Genomic DNA, 20,480 nt, shown 5'->3' with positions numbered 1-20,480 from the left:
TCTACATATTACCTCAACACCGGTGCCCTCGCACAGTACAACTGAAATATAGCCCCGCTATTGTTATTTACTGCTTCTCTTTGTGATTTACTGCTGCTCTTTGTTATTCTTATCTCTTACTTTTTTTTGTTGGTACTTTTCTTAAAACTGCATTGTTGGTTAAGGGTTTGTAAGTAAGCATTTCACTGCAAGGTTAACACCTGTTGTATTCAGCACATATGACAATATATATATTTGATATTGACTATTGTATCCTTTCATTTTGTTTTTGCTTGAACAGTTCAACAACATATTTCATTTAATATCTATTGTTCTACAAACATTAAGAAATATTTAGCACAGTTAATCATGAGAAACGTAAATTAACCACCCTCCATGTTCCAATACAAACTCTGGAAATCAAGGGTCTGGGTAGTTTTATAAAGATGAATGACAAACCACACGCACACACCCTGCACTCTGTGGTGGAAAGTCTAACTTTAATAATGACAAGAAGCAAAGTCAATAATTAATCAAGGTATTACTTTTATTTAAAAAATATATAGTAAAGGAGGATGTCGCACCACCCACGTAAGTGAAATGGATTGAGAGCCCCCGCACAGAGGGTACAGGAGCATTATACACACACTAGTCAAGCTATCCCATGTAAGCATCTGGAAAAACACGTGACCCTGTGTGTGTGTGTGTGTGTGTGTGTGTGTGTGTGTGTGTGTGTGTGTGTGTGTGTGTGTGTGAGAGGTGAGATAACTGGGTGAAACGGTTGCCTTAGTCTGTTGCAACTGAGTGAGGACAATAGGAGCCAGAATGACAGGAAGTAACTCCAGACATACTTCCTCTAACAGTAGCTCAATGGTTCCCCCAAGTTGGGCAAGCAAGTGCCTTTCACTGTCGGCCCAGATGATGTATGGTCATACTGGTCACACACACACACACACCCAAAACATTAATATTTCGCTCAGAAACAGGCTACAAACAGAATAGCCCTTTCGCTGGTGTACAGGAAATAACCTTTACTCTGTCTCCAATCAAGCTAAGAGAAACCAGTTGGTTTGTCATTCATGGCTGAGAACCCAGACATCATAGGGTCCTTCGACACAGCACAATTAGAACTGACCTTTATAAATGGCACACACTTTATCTTATGAGTTTAAAGAAACTCACAAGCCCAATGTCTAGGCACAAACAATAACTTTAGCTTTAGCAGTGCGGAGAGCCTCCGTGACACAGAGAAGAGCAGTCTCAGTTGAATGACCAGTCTTGAAACCTGACTGATTTGGATCAAGAAGGTCATTCTGACAGAGATAGCAACTCCATTGTGTCCTCCTCCCAGAGTGCTAAGAGCCTTGGCGTGACCCTGGACAACACCCTGTCGTTCTCCGCTAACATCAAGGCGGTGACCCGATCCTGTAGGTTCATGCTCTACAACATTCGCAGAGTACGACCCTGCCTTACACAGAAAGTGGCGCAGGTCTTAATCCAGGCACTTGTCATCTCCCGTCTGGATTACTGCAACTCGCTGCTGGCGGGGCTCCCTGCCTGTGCCATTAAACCCCTACAACTCATCCAGAACGCCGCAGCCCGTCTGGTGTTCAACCTTCCCAAGTTCTCTCACGTCACCCCGCTCCTCCGCACTCCACTGGCTTCCAGTTGAAGCTCGCACCTGCTACAAGACCATGGTGCTTGCCTACGGAGCTGTGAGGGGAACGGCACCTCCATACCTTCAGGCTCTGATCAGTCCCTACACCCAAAGAAGGGCACTGCGTTCATCCACCTCTGGCTTGCTCGCCTCCCTACCTCTGCGGAAGCACAGTTCCCGCTCAGCCCAATCAAAACTGTTCGCTGCTCTGGCACCCCAATGGTGGAACAAGCTCCCTCACGACGCCAGGACAGCGGAGTCAATCACCACCTTCCGGAGACACCTGAAACCCCACCTCTTTAAGGAATACCTGGGATAGGATAAAGTAATCATTAGACAGGAAAAAGAGATATTAGAAATGTAGGAGTAAAATAACGATAAGTAAGCAAGTTATAAGACATGTCTCAACTTCCTTATTGGAGGAGAAATTTTCTCAACAGCTCGCTTTTCTCTGCAACTCTATCGATCACCATGTCAGTATTCAGGGCCATTAGGATGTCCTTCTCGGTGGCCATCAGCATGAAGGCATCTAGGTGTTCTTCTGAGAGAGCGCTCCTGAGTCTGCTCTAGATATACTTTAAGGTAGAGAAACTTCACTCACAAGCTACCTGGGTAACTGAGAGTGTGAGTAGGAACTTGAATCCAAGACCAAGGATATGGTATGCATCAGTCAGCAGGTTGCACCATCTCAGCATCTGGTAACACAGTGGACATTATTTGCAGGATGAGCAGCATTTATTCTTCATTTCCACCACATATTAATTTCCATCAGGGCCATCCTCCACTGTCCTGGTCATGTATTCCTCCAATCCTGAACTTTTCAGTCGTCTTTTCCACTGCACAGCGAGACTTCAGCTCACACTGCAAATTGTCAGTTGCTCGGCTATCAAATCGAAGCAAACATTTGCTGAGCTCTTGAAGACCATTGGATGTTATTTGGGAGAGGTTTCTAGGGTCCAGAAGGGAGTCATGAGACAGAAATCGCCTGTGGATACTATCTGTGACTTTATCCATAATTTGATTGTGGACCTGAACTTTATAGGCACTCTCTGCCTCTGTCAAAGCTTCATCTTGAGCCATCTCTCTAGACACGATTTTCTTCTTTCTTGCCCTTTTCTGTGGCAGAGTGGCTTCCACCTCCTCCAGCTTTGTGTCCTCATTCTGTTCTTTGATCTTCTTATTTGCAAACTGAACAAATGTGTCTGTAGCTGCATTAATGGTGTCAGTCACTTGACATGCCTTTCAGGGTTTCCTGTGTAGCCACAACCATTCGATGGGCAGACCGGATGCTATCCCACTTGTCTGCAGGTATTTGGACAGCGGTGACGTGTTCTCAAATATCCGAAGAAATATTTGAGCCGTCAGTGTCGTCTCATACCGGAGAAGAGCCTCAGTAAATCCTCTTTCCTTCACCCAAACAGTTGTCTTCATGTTGGCCTATCCTTGTATGGCTGATAGTGTGAGGAGTACTTCAACATAGAGACCCTGGTCTGGTTTTCCAAAGACCTTCATCAAAGCACCATCCTTAGTCCACCAGCGTGTTTCTCCGATTGGAGATAGGCGTCCGTGTCGCGTGTCCTGGCTCTTCTCCCACACATCCATCCTTTGGTAGGATTCACCGAGTAACACAGCAATGTCATTAAGGAGCACAAACAGTGACCCAGTTGTTAAGACAATTTCAGTTGTGTCAGACAAAACCAGATTAAGGACATGCGCATAGCACCATACATGCCCTTGATTGGGGGACTTTGAGGATAACAGAATAGAGAAGCTCTTATATTTGCCTTGCATATTGGATGCTCCATCCGTCGCATTGCCAATGCACTTGGTCATGTCTAATTTTAGTTTATCCACGACATCTGTCAACAACCAGACAAAGTACTGTCCAGTGGATGCCTCACACTTCACAACAGCCACAAGCCTCTCTTGTACGACATCTGTCACATATCTCAATGACAGAGCACTGATCTTGAGAAGTTATGTCCTGAGTTGTGTCGATCTGGGCAGAGAACATTCCAGCTTGCTCAATTTCACTTAACATGGTCTCTTGGATAATGCTCTGAATTGTATGAATGACAGTATTTTTTGAGAGGAGTGTGACTAGAGAACCTCTGCCTCTCGCCCCAGACTGATGTAGGTTCTTGCTTTTCTCAATGAATTCGGTGAGATGTTCAAGTACACGTCATACTTTCCCAGCAGTATTATCATCTCCAAGAAATTACCGTGATCGATACTAGTGTCCTCTAATGTATACGCAGCCTCAGACTGCATCCCCCTGTAACTGAGCCCCCTCTTGCCAATGACTCACTATGTCTACGACATGTTCCAGCACCTGCCTTCCCCTGCGTACCTGCTCTCTGTGGGCAGATACCTGACTGTCACTGAGCAGACTTTGAATCTGCTTTGGAGGACCTTAAAAAGTATGCCTCTGCACTACTTCTGTGGATGTTGCTCTTCTCAAGCTCTTCTACCCTTTGGGGAACATGTTTCCAATCCGTCATTCCACTCATAAAAATACTGCTGTCAGTAGGCTTCGCAAATGCCATACAAATTGAACAGTATTACACATAGCTTTCATTGTATTACAGCCATTTTCGATTGGTACCGTCTTTAAAACAGAAAACCCTCTGTACCATGGAAGTTTTTGATTCCTGCATAGGGTGGAAACAATGTTTAGGTCATCTGACTATGGTCTCTTGAAATAATCAAAAGTTGGTCTAGCCTTCCCTGGCTCCTCCCTCTTTCACTGAAACGGACCTATCATCAACCTGGATATGAATAAAATAATGTAAGTTAACTAAAGGCCCAATTTTGCAAAACTAAAAACACAGCAGCAGCCCCACTATTTCATATCAAGTGAATGAATGACAACAAAACACGATTTTTTTTGTGTGGCTTTACTCGCCATTCACACCGGACTGTTGGCATGAGTTTCAATGCATTGTCTAGAAAGAGGCGAAGTGGTAGGAACCGGTGGCGATGAGGATCAGTTAGCAAATCACTGTTACCATATTCTTCCGCACAAAATATGAATTTGAGAGGGAAAGGACTTGATTGGTTTTACAATATGTACACTATTTGCAACCAATGTCGGCGAAATCTAGGCATTAAGAGCTTTGCCAGGCGTCAAATTTAGAGTTTTTCCGCTATCCGGTTTGAAACACCCAGTTACTGAACGTCTTTACCTCAATTCTTTCTGGTACATTTACACAGCAGTAGCTGACCAATAGTATTTGCCATTTCACTCCATTTCGGATATAACATGTATTTGTAACACATTTAGTGCAGCTGAAGCGGTAGATATGTGCCCATTTTTGGCTTCGCTGTCCTCTCCTTCTACTCTTTCACCCGCAAACCGGGTTGTGGCATCTTCTTCTTGCCGGTCTAGCACTTCAATGTTAGCGTCCGTGGCACTAGTACTACTACCACCGAATAAGTCGGTTCGTTTTTTTTTTACATTCACTTGTATTTGAGTGAAGACTTGACTCGTCTCTTAACTTGTCAGCCCCACACTCACATTTTTCACTCCGCTTTTCCATTTTCTATGGTAGCTAGTTTTTGAGCTGTCAGTGTCAATGTGAGCGAGACAAAAGGGGCGGGGCTAAGGTTTGCATAGACGTTCGTTTGGAATAGACCAACGGGTCTGGGGGAAAGGGTTGGCCCGTGTCGCTTAACGTTCTGCCAACTTTTTGATAAGTAGTAAAAAAACATATTAATTAAAGGCGGCCCAGAGGTTGACTAGCCCACCGGGAATTCTCCTGGGGCTCAGTCCGCTACTGCTTGGTACCTAGCTAGCTTCATCCGGCTAGTGAGGATCGACCGGGTTGTGACGCTAGCCACAATAAGGATAATGCACAAGTGGAATTTGCTTTCTGCCTTCAAAATAAAAGTATTGTAACGACCCTGGGTTTACAAGCGCGGATCTCGACTCCGCCGCAGGAGCATGCTTTTCGGGCACAGTCAATGGTGCGCTGGACTTCGGGCTAGAAGGTCGAGGGTTCGAGGCCTGCTCCCTGCCTGTTTCATTACAGTATGTAAATGATAGTGATGCAAATAGTATAATTATTATTTGTATTCATTTTGCGTCACCGTCAATTACATACTTTTATTTTGAACGCTAACCGCAAAGTCCACAATTGTGTCTAATCCTTATTGTGGCTAGCTTCACAGATGGGTTCGACCACCATTAATCAAATAAAACATGTATTGTAAATTAGGGTTATTTTAGATGACACCTAGCTATATAGTTAGCTAGCTAACTGAAGCTACTGAAACAGATATGGTTTTGCTGTGTTTTTGGGGAAGAACATTGTTTGCATCAAATCCATCAGCTTGCTAGCTTTTTTTTTTTATATATTTTTTTTTTACGACCAGCACTGTCCAGTGCTTGAGGAAGGGCAGGTGCGCGAGACAACTTTACCAGCATCATAGCATACGTATCGATTAATTGTTGTGACATGAAATACGAGTGAATTTACGTAGTTATTACGCTAATGAACGTCTTATATTATGTGACGTGCAGTCATAGTCAAGATCCTGATTGCGTGTCAAATAACACTTGTTGACCAAAGACCCAAACGGTGTCCCATAGAAGTCCTGTTTGAGGATGAAACGACTCTACGAAACAGCACAGCAAGTAAGTGAAAGAAATAGGTTTGGTAATGTTTTACTGGTAATGGGGTCATACATAAATGCCAACAAAATAACTTTTTGGTTAGTGTGGTGTGTAACCTTTAAATAGGCAATTCAGTTATGAACAAATTCTTATTTACAATGACAGCCCGGATGATGCTGGGCCAATTGTTAGTTGCCCTATGGGATTCCCAATCACAGTCGGATGTGATACAGCCTGGATTCGAACAAGGGACTGTAGTGACGCCTCTTGCACTGAGATGCAGTGCCTCAGACCGCTGCGTCTGTGTTTTAACTATACTAGAACACTTAAAGGCCCAATTTTAAAAATCGGTATCGTTTTTGGCAAGGAAAACATCAGTAAAAAATGTAATATCGGTGCATCACTACTTGGAACAGGAGTTGACATAGTGAGTCACATCCCTCGCCAAGGTTGGCCACCAATACTTCTTGGAGATGGATTGAGTAGTACGAGTAAAACCTGGATATCCAGCGACAACGCCACTCCTTGCGGGTGGTTCTGGTTGCCTTGGAGACAGTTCCTGATGAAATTGTCACTGCTCTGCCTTGACATATAGTTGGTTGGCCAGGAGACGTTCCAGGACTACTCGGATGTGAGTGATGTGATCCTCCAAGGTAGCCGAGTAGACCAGGTTGTCGTGGATATAGACAACCACCTGGTGTCCGAGCATGTCCCGGAACACCTCGTTGACGAATGCCTGGAACACTGACGGCGCATTGGCTAAGCAAAAAGGCATCACCGAGTACTCGTAGTGACCAGACATCGTGCTGAAAGCAGTCTTCCATTCATCCCCCTCGCGGATGAGATTGTATGCACTCCGCAGTTCCAATTTGGTAAAGAACCAGGCCCCGCAGAGCGGGAGAGTAATGGTACTTGGTGATCTCTTTCAGTACTCTAAATCAATACACAGGTGTAATCCTCCACCACACAGCAGCAGGAGAGGTGGACGTGTGGATGAAACCTTGTTGGATCGCTTCACGGATGTAATCCTCCATGGCCAGGATAGATGCGTCTGCGCAGAGTCCGCGAGCAAGTCAATGGCACAGTCCCAGGGACGATGAGGGAAACAGGTGGCGCGGGTTCTGGAAAAAAACCTCCCACAGGTCCTGGTATACCTCCAGAATGTTGGGCTAAAAGGCAACCACAGGACTCAACCGACATGGAACGGGAAAGCAGGTCTTCCAGCATTCGGGTGCCTAGTCCGTGATTGTCATCCTTCACTAATGAAGGGAATGTTCTCATGATGGACTCCACAGTGAGGGTGAGTGGTCCCGGATCCTAGTAGATGCGCCGATCATCAAGGGCTTGAACTGGAAACAGATGTGAGCGGGTATGAGGTGACCTTCAGAGAGGGACTGTAGTCAATAAAGATCCGGGGCACCGGAATCCACTAGCACTGTATTTTTAAAATACATTTTTACATAACTAGGAAAGTCAGTTTAGAACAAATACTTATTTTCAATGACGACCTACACCGGCCAAACCCGGACGATGCTGGGCCAATTCTGTGCCGCCCTATGGGACTCCCAATCACGGCCGGTTGAGATACAGCCTGGATTCGAGCCTCTAGCACTGAGATGCAGTGCCTTAGTCCGCTGCGCCACTCGGGAGCCCTCTAGAAACAGTACATGAGGGACAGCCGACTAGTGTGATTGACACACACAAAAAAAAAGGTTTGTAGAAAGCGATAAATGGAATACTCACACCTGCCCCAGGAGGTGGAAGATCACGCGTTCGTCCCTCTGCTCTCGTGGAGCTCGAGTTGGGACGTATCGGACACTGCTGAAGTTTCCCTTAACGACAATGGGGACAGAGCCCCAGCGGTTTCCGTCTGCGTCACTATGCCACAGGGAAGGCATGTGGCCCCCTACCTCCAAGGGTTCAGGCTCTGATACAGAGTGGTCACTGAGGGAAGGACAGAAGCGATGGTACCGATGCTCCCGAAGTTAGTTATCCAGACTGATGGCTATCGCAAGGAGTGCATCCAAGAAGGTTGTCTTCCCGACATGAAAGTTCGATCTGGACCTCATGCAGTCCTCTTCTGAAAAGCATACGGAGCGCCGGCTCATTCCATCTGCTGAATGCTGCTACTGTCTGGAAGGTGAGCGTGTACTCAGCGGCGGTCTGGGCATCCCACCATAGTTGGAGTAGGCACTCAACCCCTCTGCCCTCCAGTGGATGAGCGAAGAGTCCTCTGAACAGTGCCATGAACCTCTCATAAGAAGCCAGCTCCTCTTCTCTCCCAGATGGCCGTAGCCTACGCCCACCTAGTCAGCAGAGAAATAACAGTGGCAACCGTTGACCTCTCGGTGATGGGGGCTCCCATCTGGTGCGCAAAATGGAGGGAGCACTGGAGTAGGAAGCCACAGCATTTAGATAGGGGTTCTGTCATTTGTCAGGGAGGGGTTCTGTCATTTGTCAGGGAGGGGTTCTGTCATTTGTCAGGGAGGGGTTCTGTCATGTCAGGGAGGGACAAACAGGCGTCGCTAACCTGGGCAGACTGTTGGATGGGCTGGTGTGCTGGCTCAACTGGTGGTAGAGTATCCTCCGCTAGTATCCGCTCAGGTATGTGTGATGTTGAAGACCACAAAGAACCTCTTCCATAGCTGTCCCCAGTTGCACCAGCTGGTCATGGTGTTGACAAAGTAGTTATCTTTGTTAATCAAACATCAGGGAGATGGCCTGATTTCCTGCTGCTTCCATTTGTTGAGGCAGTATTCTGTTACGGAGACACTGTGAGTCAAGAAGCAGGTGGTGAGTTTAATAATGCAATGACCATTGCACAATACAAACCAAGCATACCATCTGGATATGAAACACATAACCAATAGTGCCTGGGGGAACAACACTAAGGGAGTGACAGATATAGGGGAGGTAATCAGTGAAGTGATGGAATCCAGGTGTGTCTCATTATGAGGCGCAGGTGACCGTAACAATGGTGCCAGGTGTGCGTAATGATGGATGTCAAAGCCAGTGATTAGTAAACCTGCCCGGAGATGGGGAGTGGGAGAAGACGTGACAATTCTTTTTGGCCCTAAACAGAGAGTACACAGTGGCAGAATACCTGACCACTGTGACTGATTCAAAATTAAGGAAATCTTTGATTATGTGCAAGAGACACTTATATTCCTCATTACACAGACCCACAAAGAATTTGAAAACAAATCCAATTTTGATAAACTCCCATATCTATTGTGTGTAATGCCAGTGTGCGATCACAGCAGCAAGATTTGTGACCTGTTGCCACAAGAAAAGGACAACCAGTGAAGAACAAACCCCATTGTAAATACAACCTATGTTTGTTTATTTAATTTTTTGTTTATTATCTATTTCATTTGCTTAGGTAATGTAAACAAATGTTTCCCATGCCAATAAATCCCTTAAATTGAAATCGAATTGAAAGAGGGCTCCAACTGACTCAAACAGTTGAATTTGAGATGAGGACGACTGTTTCAGGCCAACCAGAGTTACTCCTAACAATACAATGCTTATCTTTATAGAAAATATTATGATCGAAAATTAACGTAGTAACCATCTCACATAAAGAAATGCATGTCGATGTCTGCTTATTTCTATCTAGCTCTCTGGGGTTAGGCCTAAGCTTCTCTTCTTTCAAATAGGCTATATATATATAGAACACATTCAAATGTTAATATTATTGTAATGACCCGGCTGGGTCATAAAAGGAAAAGAGACGGACTCCAGGTGTGCAGGTCAGAACACAGGTTTATTGCTAAACTGGGCTATTGTTGTGGCCACAGCCCACGCCGCTAAATACCGAACGTACACAATTACACCATGTCGAGTTAAGGGTCACCCCCATAGGAACAGATCAAGGCCCCGAACAGAAAGAGAGAGAGAGATGAGACAGTAATCCCTATTTATGCATTTCCAAATCCCGCGGGATTACCCATCATACCCCCCCACCCTTTCCCTCTGTCCTGACACATTTAACCCCTGCTAGTAGCCATGAGAACCATAACACACCCACAAACACAGAACACAATACCGGGTCGTTACATTATACAGTGGACACCGAAGCCCTGATACATGTAGTGCTGAAATCCCTAACAGCTGAACCGTAAGGTGCAAAATTATTGTTTTAGGAATGTAGCATAAAAACAATAACAAATAGGCTATAAAGTTTTGCATATGCTGCACATCGAAACACAAGGAATAGTATTTTGGTCATTTGTTATAGGCTGTTTTTAACGACACGAAAATGTGGCTCATTTGGCCAAAATCTTCCCTGTCATGTCCGGCGCTAAAATTTCCTAAACGAAACTCTGAAATATTGTTTTTAAGAAGATTTTACAATATTCGCATGCAAATCTGTCGCCAATTGGATGGAAATCTAGCTAGTGCGCTAGTCCAGTGTCACTTTGATCACGTATGCACATCATGGTTCACCAGCAGCCACAAACATCTAAAGAATAAGCTACCAGCCAAACAAGCTTGTAAGAATTGTACGTTAACTCCCCTGATATTCATCTCTATCTGTAATTTGTCTGTATCTATGTAATTGTATTTATGTTAAAAATAGGGACCACAATGGAAATAAGTCCCCGACTATATTGTACAATACCGGTCACTTTTACAAATCTTTGTGTATCTGTATTATTTTTTTTTACTGTCAAATCAATCAATCAAACCAAACTGTGCAGCAGCTAAAAGGTTATGCTAGATCAGCGTCCAGTGTTTTAGTAGAAAACGTGTTCTCTTTGAGATTAAAGCTTTTTATAAATCACTATAGCACAAATGACAACCATAAGGACCATTATTATTGTATATTGTATAAACCGTTTGGATGAGGACCAGGATCCTATGGTCCAGACCCAGTTTGGAAAACGCTACGTTGTATAATCATGAACTTATATGTATACATGTTTTCTGTAAAACATAGAAATAGCGATACATGTAGATTATAAACACATTGCTTACTTTAAAGCAAAATTGACCCTTTGTAAGCTAGCTATTTCTTGCACTGCGAAAAAAGCAATCGGTTTTGTGGCGCCCACCTATGTTCCTGTGTTCAACTAGTAATGCCTGATGTGCTGTGGCTGGTCTGGCCAGCTGGCTAATGTTTTGGAGAACATAGCTAATAGCTAGCCTAGCTACACTGCTAGCTTGTTAACCACAGTTGGTCAACACAATATAAAAACATCGGAGAAAATAGACCATAATTATACGAGATAGTTTCAGGTGCTAGTAAATGTCGAATATATGTAACTTGCTAAGTCGACAAGAACATCCAACCGTAGCAGTGGGAAAAGGTAGGGGGGGACATGGTCGAGTATCGCTAACGTTTGCTAGTTATGTTAGGCCAATGCAATGCCTTGATGGGGTTGGTTGTCAACGCCAGCGCTTGCTTGAGTTGGACAAACGCTGGCATGTTAGCTAGCTAGTTTATTGGGAGACGGGTAGCTACAGATTGTAACACAAGATAATGTGATTTAACCAAAAAATATACTTGTAGTTACAGGCCTGGCTGTACAAAACGTTGTCAGATCGTTCAACTAATAACTAACCTGTTATTGGCGATACTATCTTCGTCCTCCAGTATAATGGCCCACGTTTGTTGGGTTAAATCACATTATCTGGTTTTACAATCTGGAGTTAGGAAACAGGTAGTTAACTAGCAATTTTAAGTTTCATGACAGCCTGTTGTGGTTCTCTGTATTTCGGGTGTTGTGCCTGAACCCACACAATCAGTTGTTTTGCCATTAACGTTATGTTATAATTGTGTAAAACTAACAGATTTTCATTATTCATGCCACTTATGGCAACGTTTTCATCAGCACCTCGTGGCTGTTACCTAATCACTGCAGTTCTCATTTGTTAACTAATAATAAAAAATTTTTTTAGCTAGCTAGTTAGCTACAAACATGGTTATGTCATCAACAGCTGGATTTCACCATGCAATGGCAAGGTAAAGGTGTAGACTACAAGCTAGCCACAGACACACTTTCATATGGCTTTTGCTTAGACCCTTTGGTGACTGAGACCAACAAATACCAGTGTGAAGGAGAGGAATGAAGGCCTGATCTTTGAGATGACTGTCTACCCAAAGAATTCGGTGCGGATCTTATCTGCCCGGGAGCGTGGGGCCCGTGGCCTTGGCTCCCAGCGCCTCCTGCAGCAGCTTGTTGAGGAGAAGACCCGGCGGATGAAATGGCAGAGTCAGGTAAGGAGCATCCTTGGTGAGGCATAGGTGGAAATCGTGCAATGTAACAAGTTTAACTGACACGAGTGGGCACTTTTTTGATGTGCTCTTATAATTTTATTTTCCTCAGAAAGTGGAGTTGCCGGACAGCCCTCGTTCTACCTTCCTGTTGGCTTTTAGCCCGGACAGGTCAGAATGTCATCCTATAAAATGTTGTATACATTTTTTTTGGTCTGGATGAGGTAGAAAGACACCAAGACTGGAAGATTGTATGTTAACTGTTAATGTTTTCCTTTCATATAGGACCTTAATTGCCTCCACTCATGTAAACCACAACATTTATATCACCGAGATTAAGACAGGGAAGTGTGTTCACTCTCTGGTGGGCCATCGCCGCACTCCTTGGTGTCTGACCTTTCACCCTACCATCCCTGGTTTGGTGGCTTCAGGATGTCTGGATGGAGAGGTTCGCATCTGGGACCTGCATGTGAGTGGCTGTCATCTTCTCATGCAAAGGAACCTCAAGGACTACATGTGCTACCATAGACTTAATTAGATGACTCATCTTTGGGAGATTCTCCTAGACTCCTCCGTCCTCCTCTCCTCCGTGAACTGGAAACCGATATTTGGTTGAGGACAGTGTCAATTAATTAGTAGGCGAATGGAAGAGTTTGCTCACTTCCTTGATACACAAGAGTATTCCACTCAGCGGCTAGTGCAGAAGTGTTTTAAAATCCACCACACCCCATTTGAATCAGCTGTTTTCTCGAAGGAGAAAGCATGCACACATTTAAAAACGATACACCACTTATTATTTCATCTTCAAAATGTCTTCCACAACTAGCTGTATTTGTTTTTATCACTTTACACATTTATTTGGGGATTTCACCCCTGTAAATGTAATTTGCCTTATGGAGTGGGGAGTCTAATTTCATACAAGCTCATTTGTTTCTTCTCCTCGCCTCCGCTCCTCGATTACCTTTGAACTTTTTCAAAAGCAGGACAGAGGAGTTGAGCAAAACCAATTGAGAATCTCTCATTTAATCTGTCCCATTATGGCTCCTGTAAGAGCACGGGCAGCGCCATTGAGGCCATCTCCATTTTGACGTAGCCTATTTTCAGATTTTTTTGTGTTTGAAAATAGCGTACAGCGTATATTGGTGTTTTACTGCCAGCTGCAGTGCAAGAGTCCTGAAACAAATCTTGTCATTCATTTATTGTGACCACAAGATGGCAGTGATACAGCTTAAAGCCATTTACAAACCAGGTAACCCAATGCTCTGAGCATTGGCTGATCCCTCCCAACCCATATGAATCCCCATCCAGTTGACTACTTTAAAATGGTGGAAGCCCTCTATAGAGTACCACAATATGAGTCGTAATACCCATAAAACCTAGAGGTAAAACAGGGAAATGGTTCCAATTTTTTTTTTCTCCACCATTTCATTTTTCTTATAGGGGATTTTGGAAACACTTGAAATAAGGGATGTTTTGCTTAGGCTTTCCCCAGTGTGATGTTTTGATAACTGTAAATCTCTCAAGGACAAAGTGACTTGTATCAATATATTCGCCTGTATTTATCCCCCAAAAATGTAATTCTAATGTGGCTTTCATAAAGAACTACAAATGGCATGATGATCTGGACTAGACTGCCGAATCGAGGCAAAGGTAAGAATCTCTGGATTAACAATCTAATGTTAGCTAAATGTAGTAATGAATAAATTGTTAACATTTCTTTCAATTGACAATTCTGTGAACTGTCTTGTGCAAGTTTTAAGTTGTCGTAATACCTGTTAGCAAAGGTGTCAGCTAGAGATAATGTGCAGGAGCTTGCAGGGATTTGTAGTTTGGCATGATGTCTACTTGATGCTAAGTAGCATTTTCAAATCTGAGTGTAAATGGAGCAGAATATATTGATAGAAGTTACCTTGTCCGAGAGAGATTTACACGGTTATCAAAATGTCACACTAGGATAAGCCTACACGAATCACAGCCCTTTATGTGTTTCTAAAATTCCCTATGGGAAAGATTAATGGTAGAAAAACATTAGGAACCATTTCCCTGTTTGACTACTAGGTTTTATGGGTACTATGACACCTCCACTGTGGGGCTCTTTGGCAGTGTCCATGCAAAAACGGGTTATATCCATCTAGAGATCTCTAACTATCTCTGTGTGTGGCGCTGGTGTAGGTAACCTTGTCCTCTCCTGCATCACAAGTTTTATTCCTTACCAATCGATTTCCGTGCATTCTCTTAAAAATAGTTGGATGACATTCTGGGTTTTTGTGCATGTGCATAATATTGACACTAATATTCTTCTTTTGAACATTGTGTGGCCCCTCTGATGCCCAGGGTGGCAGTGAGAGCTGGTTCACTGAGAGCAATGTGGCCATTGCCTCCCTGGCCTTTCACCCTACTGCCCAGCTCCTTCTCATAGCAACAAACAATGAGGTTCACTTCTGGGACTGGAGTAGGAGGGAGCCATTTGCCCTGGTCAAGACTGCCAGCGAGACAGAGAGAGTCAGGTCTGACAAAAAGCTCCACCTTCTCGATCTCCCTATAATTTCCACAGTGTTCGATTACTTGACTTGTTGAAACTTTGCTGCAATATCTGAATTTGGAAACCGAGTCAAAGCAAAACATAGCTAATGACATATGCAAATGCTCTGTTGCAGACTGGTGAGGTTTGACCCACTGGGTCATTACCTGTTGACCGCTATAGTGAATCCCTCTAACCAACAGGTGAGACTGTTTAATACTTTACATTATTTAAGGTCAGTTGCATCATATCAAGAACATTGTGTTCCTGTTGTGTGCTTTTCAGCAGAGTGATGATGACTCTGAGGTCCCCATGGATAGCGTGGAGATGCCCCACTTTCGCCATCGATCCTTCCTACAGTCCCAACCGGTCCGCCGTACCCCCATTCTCCACAACTTCCTGCACATCCTGTCATCGAGGAACTCCGGCTCACAGTCTGAGGAACAGCATCCTCCTGCACCCGCTGCCAATAGTGCTGCTGACTCTCCTAGTCTTCCCTCTGGACGTTATTCTGCCCTGCGGAATCGCTCCCGACTCCCCTACCAGGGTTGTGTGCAACACCTTGGTATGGTTTGCTTCTGCAGTCGGTGCTCTGCCACCCGAGCCCCTTCACCATCTGGAGAGGACCCCTCTGACCCGGAGAGCCTGGAGACCCAGTCTCATGCCTCCACCTTCTCCTCTGCTCGCACTGAGCCTCGGCAGCCCTCTGAGCCTCGCTCCTCACACCGTCCCTCTGCCTTCAGCAGTGTGTACGGCAGTGCTAGAGGACACTCTTTACGCACTCCATCTTCAGGCCCTGGCCAGCGCAGCATCCCAGGCCTTATAACCAACCAGGGCCACCAGCAGCCAGGCCGGGAGTGCTCTGGGCGACTGGCGGGGGCAGACTGGATGGGCAGCATGCTCAACATGCGCCCTGAGCGTAGTGGGGGTGTTGGGGTATCTCCACCCAGGACTAGTGCATCCTCTGTCAACCTGCTGTCTGTGCTGAGGCAGCAGGAGGGCTCCTTTCAGTCGCCTGTCTACACCTCTGCCACAGAGGGAGGAAGCTTTCCCCCAGCAGTAGTGAGCCCTCACACCAGTGGAAACGGCTCTGTAGATGGACCCAGCACTAGTAGTGGACACCACTCTCTTGGGGAGGGAGGGAGCAACAGCCCCACCTCTATCCGTAACGTGCTGCAGTGCAACTTGAATCGCTACTTCATGGAGTATGATCGCATGCAGGAAATGGAGCAGTCAGGTGGTGCTGGTGGAGAGAGCAGCCAAGAGCAACAGACACGGGAGATGCTCAATAATAACATGGACTGTGAGCGGCCTGTCACCCCCCATTATCAGCCCCCCAACAGCAGTGATGGTGGTTCTGGTCCCTCCCGCGGCCATATGAACCGCTGCAGGGTCTGCCACAACCTGTTCACGTTTAACCAAGGTACACAGCGCTGGGAGCGCACCGGCCAGACCCCATCACAAGAGGAGGGGAGCACCTCATGGCAGCCCCCAAGCCCCAACTCTGCCTTTCACACAATGAGGCAGGCGGTGCCACATGTTCCCCAGTCCTCTGACAGGAGACAGTTAGCACAGCCACAGCCCAGTGCTGATGAACCTGGAGGGGACACAGCCTTCCCTCACCGGGGAACCCCTAGCCCACAGAGAGAACAGGCGGTGGGGTTGGTGTATAACCAGGAGACAGGCCAGTGGGAGAGAGTTTACCAACCGTCTGCCAGTCCAAGTCCAGCGGTGAATGTACCACAAGAGGCCTTAAACCAAGAAATGCCTGACGAAAACCACGACGACGATTACCTGAGAAGGTGAGAGAATCAGGTGTTAAGTTCTGTGTTATTGATATTTTGTGCAGTTTGTTAAATGAAAAACATGATTGATAGCATAGCTTTTTCCAATATGCTGGAAGTAGCATGAATGGCCTGATGGCTGAACTCTGACTTTGAGGCAGTACCAGATGCAACAATCAACACATCTTATAAGCTTCCAAGTCTGCCCTACCGCAAGACCTACACATCATCCCAAGTCACCCCAGGCTTGTCATTAGTCTAATCATACAGGCAGACTTCGCATTTCTTGCTTTTGTGCTCATTCAACTGTGCATCTCACATCAGTATCCCAGTTTTTTTTTAATGATTTATATCCCTTAATATGGTAATATTTCCCCCTCTTTTTAAATGCATTTTTGATTTTATTTTGATAAAAGGTGTTTTCCAAACTTGTGCAGTCATTAGGGCATTTTCTTTGGTAAGTATGTTGGACAATTAAAGTATACTGTACCAGTCAAAAGTTTGGACACACCTTCTCATTCAAGGCTATTTCTTTATTTGTACTATTTTTTTTACATTGTAGAATAATAGTGAAGATGTTAAACAAATACAAATATATTTTAGATTATTCAATGTAGCCACCCTTTGCCTTGATGACAGCTTTGCACACGCTTGGCATTCTCTCAACCAGCTTCATCTGGAATGCTTTTCCAACAGTCTTGAATGAGTTCCCACATATGCTGAGCACTTGTTGGCTGCTTTTCCTTTACTCTGGGGTCCAACTCATCCCAAACCATCTCAATTGGGTTGAGGTCGGGTGAATGTGGAGGCCAGGTCATCTGATGCAGCATTCCAAGACTCCTTCTTGGTCAAATAGCCCTTACACAACCTGGAGGTCTGTTGGGTCATTGTCCTGTTGAAAAACAAATGATAGTCCCACTAAGGGCAAACCAGATGGGATGGTGTATTGCTGCAGAATGCTGTGGTAGCCATGCTGGTTAAGTGTGCCTTGAATAAATAAAAAAAATAAAAAACACTGACAGTGTCACCAGCAAAGCACGATCACCCACCACCTCCATGCTTCACAGTGGGAACCACACATGCCGAGATCTTCCGTTCACCTACTCTGCGTCTCACAAAGACATGGCGGTTGAAACCAAAAATCTCAAATTTAGACTCATCAGACCAAAGGACAGATTTCCACCAGTCTAATGTCCATTGCTTGTGTTTCTTGGCCCAAGCAAGTCTCTTATTCTTATTGGTGTCCTTTAGTAGTGGTTTCTTTGCAGAAATTTGACCACGAAGGCCTGATTCACACAGCTCCTCTGAACAGTGGATGTTGAAATGTGTCTCTTACTTGAACTATGTGAAGCATTTATTTGGCCTGCAATTTCTGAGGCTGGTAACTCTAATGAACGTATCCTCTGCAGCAGAGGTAACTCTGAGTCTTCCTTTCCTGTGGCGGTCCCCATGAGAGCTAGTTTAATCATAGCGCTTAATGGTTTTTGCGACTGCTCTTGAAGAAACTTTCCAAGTTCTTGACATTTTCCGGATTGACTGACCTTCATGTCTTAAAGTAATAATGGACTGTCATTTCTCTTTGCTTATTTGAGCTGTTCTTGCCATAACATGAACTTGGTCTTTTACCAAATAGGGCTATTTTCTCTATACCCCCTACCTTGTCACAACACAGTTGATTGGCTTATAGAAGGAATGTAATTCCACAAATGAACTTTTAACAAGGCACACCTGTTAATTGAAATGCATTCCAGGTGACTACCTCATGAAGCTGGTTGAGAGAATGGCAAGAGTGTGCAAAGTTGTCATCAAGGCAAAGGGTGGCTACTTTGAAGAATGTCAAATATAACATATATTTTGATTTGTTTAACAATTTTTTGGGGGGGGTTATTTCATGAGTCCATATGTTATTTCATAGTTTTGATGTCTAAACTATCATTATACAATGTAGAAAATAGTCTAAATAAATGAATGTGTAGGTGTCCAAACTTTTGCCTGGTACTGTGTGTATGAATTTATTTCTGCCAGATGCCTTTTGTGAAGTTATTACACTGAAGGCCATTGCGCTACGTTTTTGCAAATTGAATACCATTCAAAAAGCCTACAAAAGTTAAAAAACAACAATGTCGACAATATGTCGCTTTTCATACAGTAGTTTCTTTGCGTAGAGCTTTCTTTTGGCTGATTGTGATACTTAACAAGTGGGAAGCTCGGACCTCATCTTTCCACAAGTTTCCAAGTTGGAAATGTCACAGTTGTAGTGAATGCAGCATTACCCTCAATCTCGTTAATGCTGAGTTCCAAGCAGGGACGCATCGGGTCCCATTTTTAGAGTCTTTGGTATGACTCGGCCGGGGATCGACTTCCCATTGTTCCAATCAAATGGTGGACACAAGCTAATTTGTAATGGACCTGTAGAAGCAGGACTGTCTCCGTGTTGCTTCTCAGTTTTCCACTTGGTGGCAGTATGGTACTGACTAGATATTTAGACATGATTGCCAAGATAGCTCTGCCTTTCCTGTGGCAACTACCATTGACAACTTTCTAGAATAGGAGTAGTTAGACCCAGGCTATTAGGATTGGTTTGTGAATTAGCATAGGTATTTGCTGTGAACGCTTATAAAAGCTATTTATTGAACACACCATTTTATTTGCACAAACTATGAGGATATGAAGGGCTCTACAAAACACGACACAAACTGAATTCTTCCGCTGCTCTATTGTTCGCAACATAATTCAGTCTGAGACTGGTTTTATCTTCATTGATGACAATGAAGAGTATTAAAGACATTGACGAATTTTCGAAATGCCACTTTACCCATGTGTGCTCTTGCCCAACCCATCAGTTTCTGGAACCAATCAGATGGTCTAGAATGGATTTCCATTCTACAAATCGTCTGGAACGTACTCAGATCCAGACTCACTGCGGAGAAGAAACTAACGTACTTGGGCGTGGCGTTTGGCTGGAGCAAGGAGTTTGGGTAGCCAGGCAAGAAAGTAATGCCTATTTTAAGAAACAGTGAAGTGGAAAAAGTGAAATATTTGTTATCTTAATATTTGCATAACATTTAGCTACAGTCATTGAAAACACACACGGTAATTGTTTTTTTTCCCCCTCTCATTTTCCTTCTCGCTTCAATCCCAATCCATCCCCATGCCCTGGAAGGTTGCAATTAGCCTCTGTTTCAAGGGCAGTGTTGTGAACTTTAACAATGTGAAGTTGCCCTTCCTGCTCAACCCCTCATTATCTAGCCTAATGCTGGGGCTTGTTGTGTGGAGAGCTCTCCAGCATCCTGAGGGTGCTGCTCTACTTTGTCTGACACGAGGCCAAAGCATTGGGTTTAATCTGTAGGCCGTCAAGAAGCGTCTGGAAAGCAAATTACCAGACTGAAGTTTGGTTCTCTGTTTTGTTCACGTCTCTTTTAGATTCCAGTCTATCTCATAGACTCACAGCTGCAGGTCACCCAAAATGGAATATGTTCAAGGTTTTATGTTGACTATATTAATGATATTTGAGCTTTAGGCTACTTTGTGTTATTGAGCCTACATGGGCACAATGGGTTCTTTCTTGTGTCCACATTCTGAAGTCAACCTTCTTTGGGCAAGGCATTGATATAGCAGATTAAAAGTGATTTGACAAAATGAATAGGTCTAGGCTTATATTAGGCTGTATTTATTGCTGTAATTGCTTTTCCAATGAGGTGTTG

At 44.4% G+C, this 20,480-nt stretch overlaps 1 protein-coding gene across 3 annotated transcripts in view; it reads left to right on the top strand.

Moving 5' to 3' along the window:
* Positions 1-5,969: 5,969 nt before the first annotated feature.
* Positions 5,970-20,480, top strand: part of LOC115167530 (activating molecule in BECN1-regulated autophagy protein 1) — a 94,616-nt gene continuing 80,105 nt past the window's right edge. The window contains exons 1-7 of one of the 3 annotated variants that reach the window (XM_029722021.1): positions 5,970-6,272; positions 12,277-12,474; positions 12,584-12,642; positions 12,757-12,940; positions 14,806-14,978; positions 15,129-15,195; positions 15,278-16,794. In XM_029722021.1, the coding sequence (XP_029577881.1) occupies positions 12,343-12,474; positions 12,584-12,642; positions 12,757-12,940; positions 14,806-14,978; positions 15,129-15,195; positions 15,278-16,794 (2,132 nt within the window). In that variant the 5' untranslated portion in view covers positions 5,970-6,272; positions 12,277-12,342. Of the gene's footprint in view, positions 6,273-11,265; positions 11,564-12,276; positions 12,475-12,583; positions 12,643-12,756; positions 12,941-14,805; positions 14,979-15,128; positions 15,196-15,277; positions 16,795-20,480 lie in introns of those variants that run through there. The other 2 variants (XM_029722022.1, XM_029722020.1) reach the window with 2 other exon arrangements.

Source organism: Salmo trutta, chromosome 29 (genome assembly GCF_901001165.1).
Source record: "Salmo trutta chromosome 29, fSalTru1.1, whole genome shotgun sequence".
NCBI classification, from domain to species: Eukaryota; Metazoa; Chordata; class Actinopteri; order Salmoniformes; family Salmonidae; genus Salmo; species Salmo trutta.
Note: the sequence above shows the minus strand (reverse complement) of the source record. Positions and strands in the feature narration are given on the sequence as shown.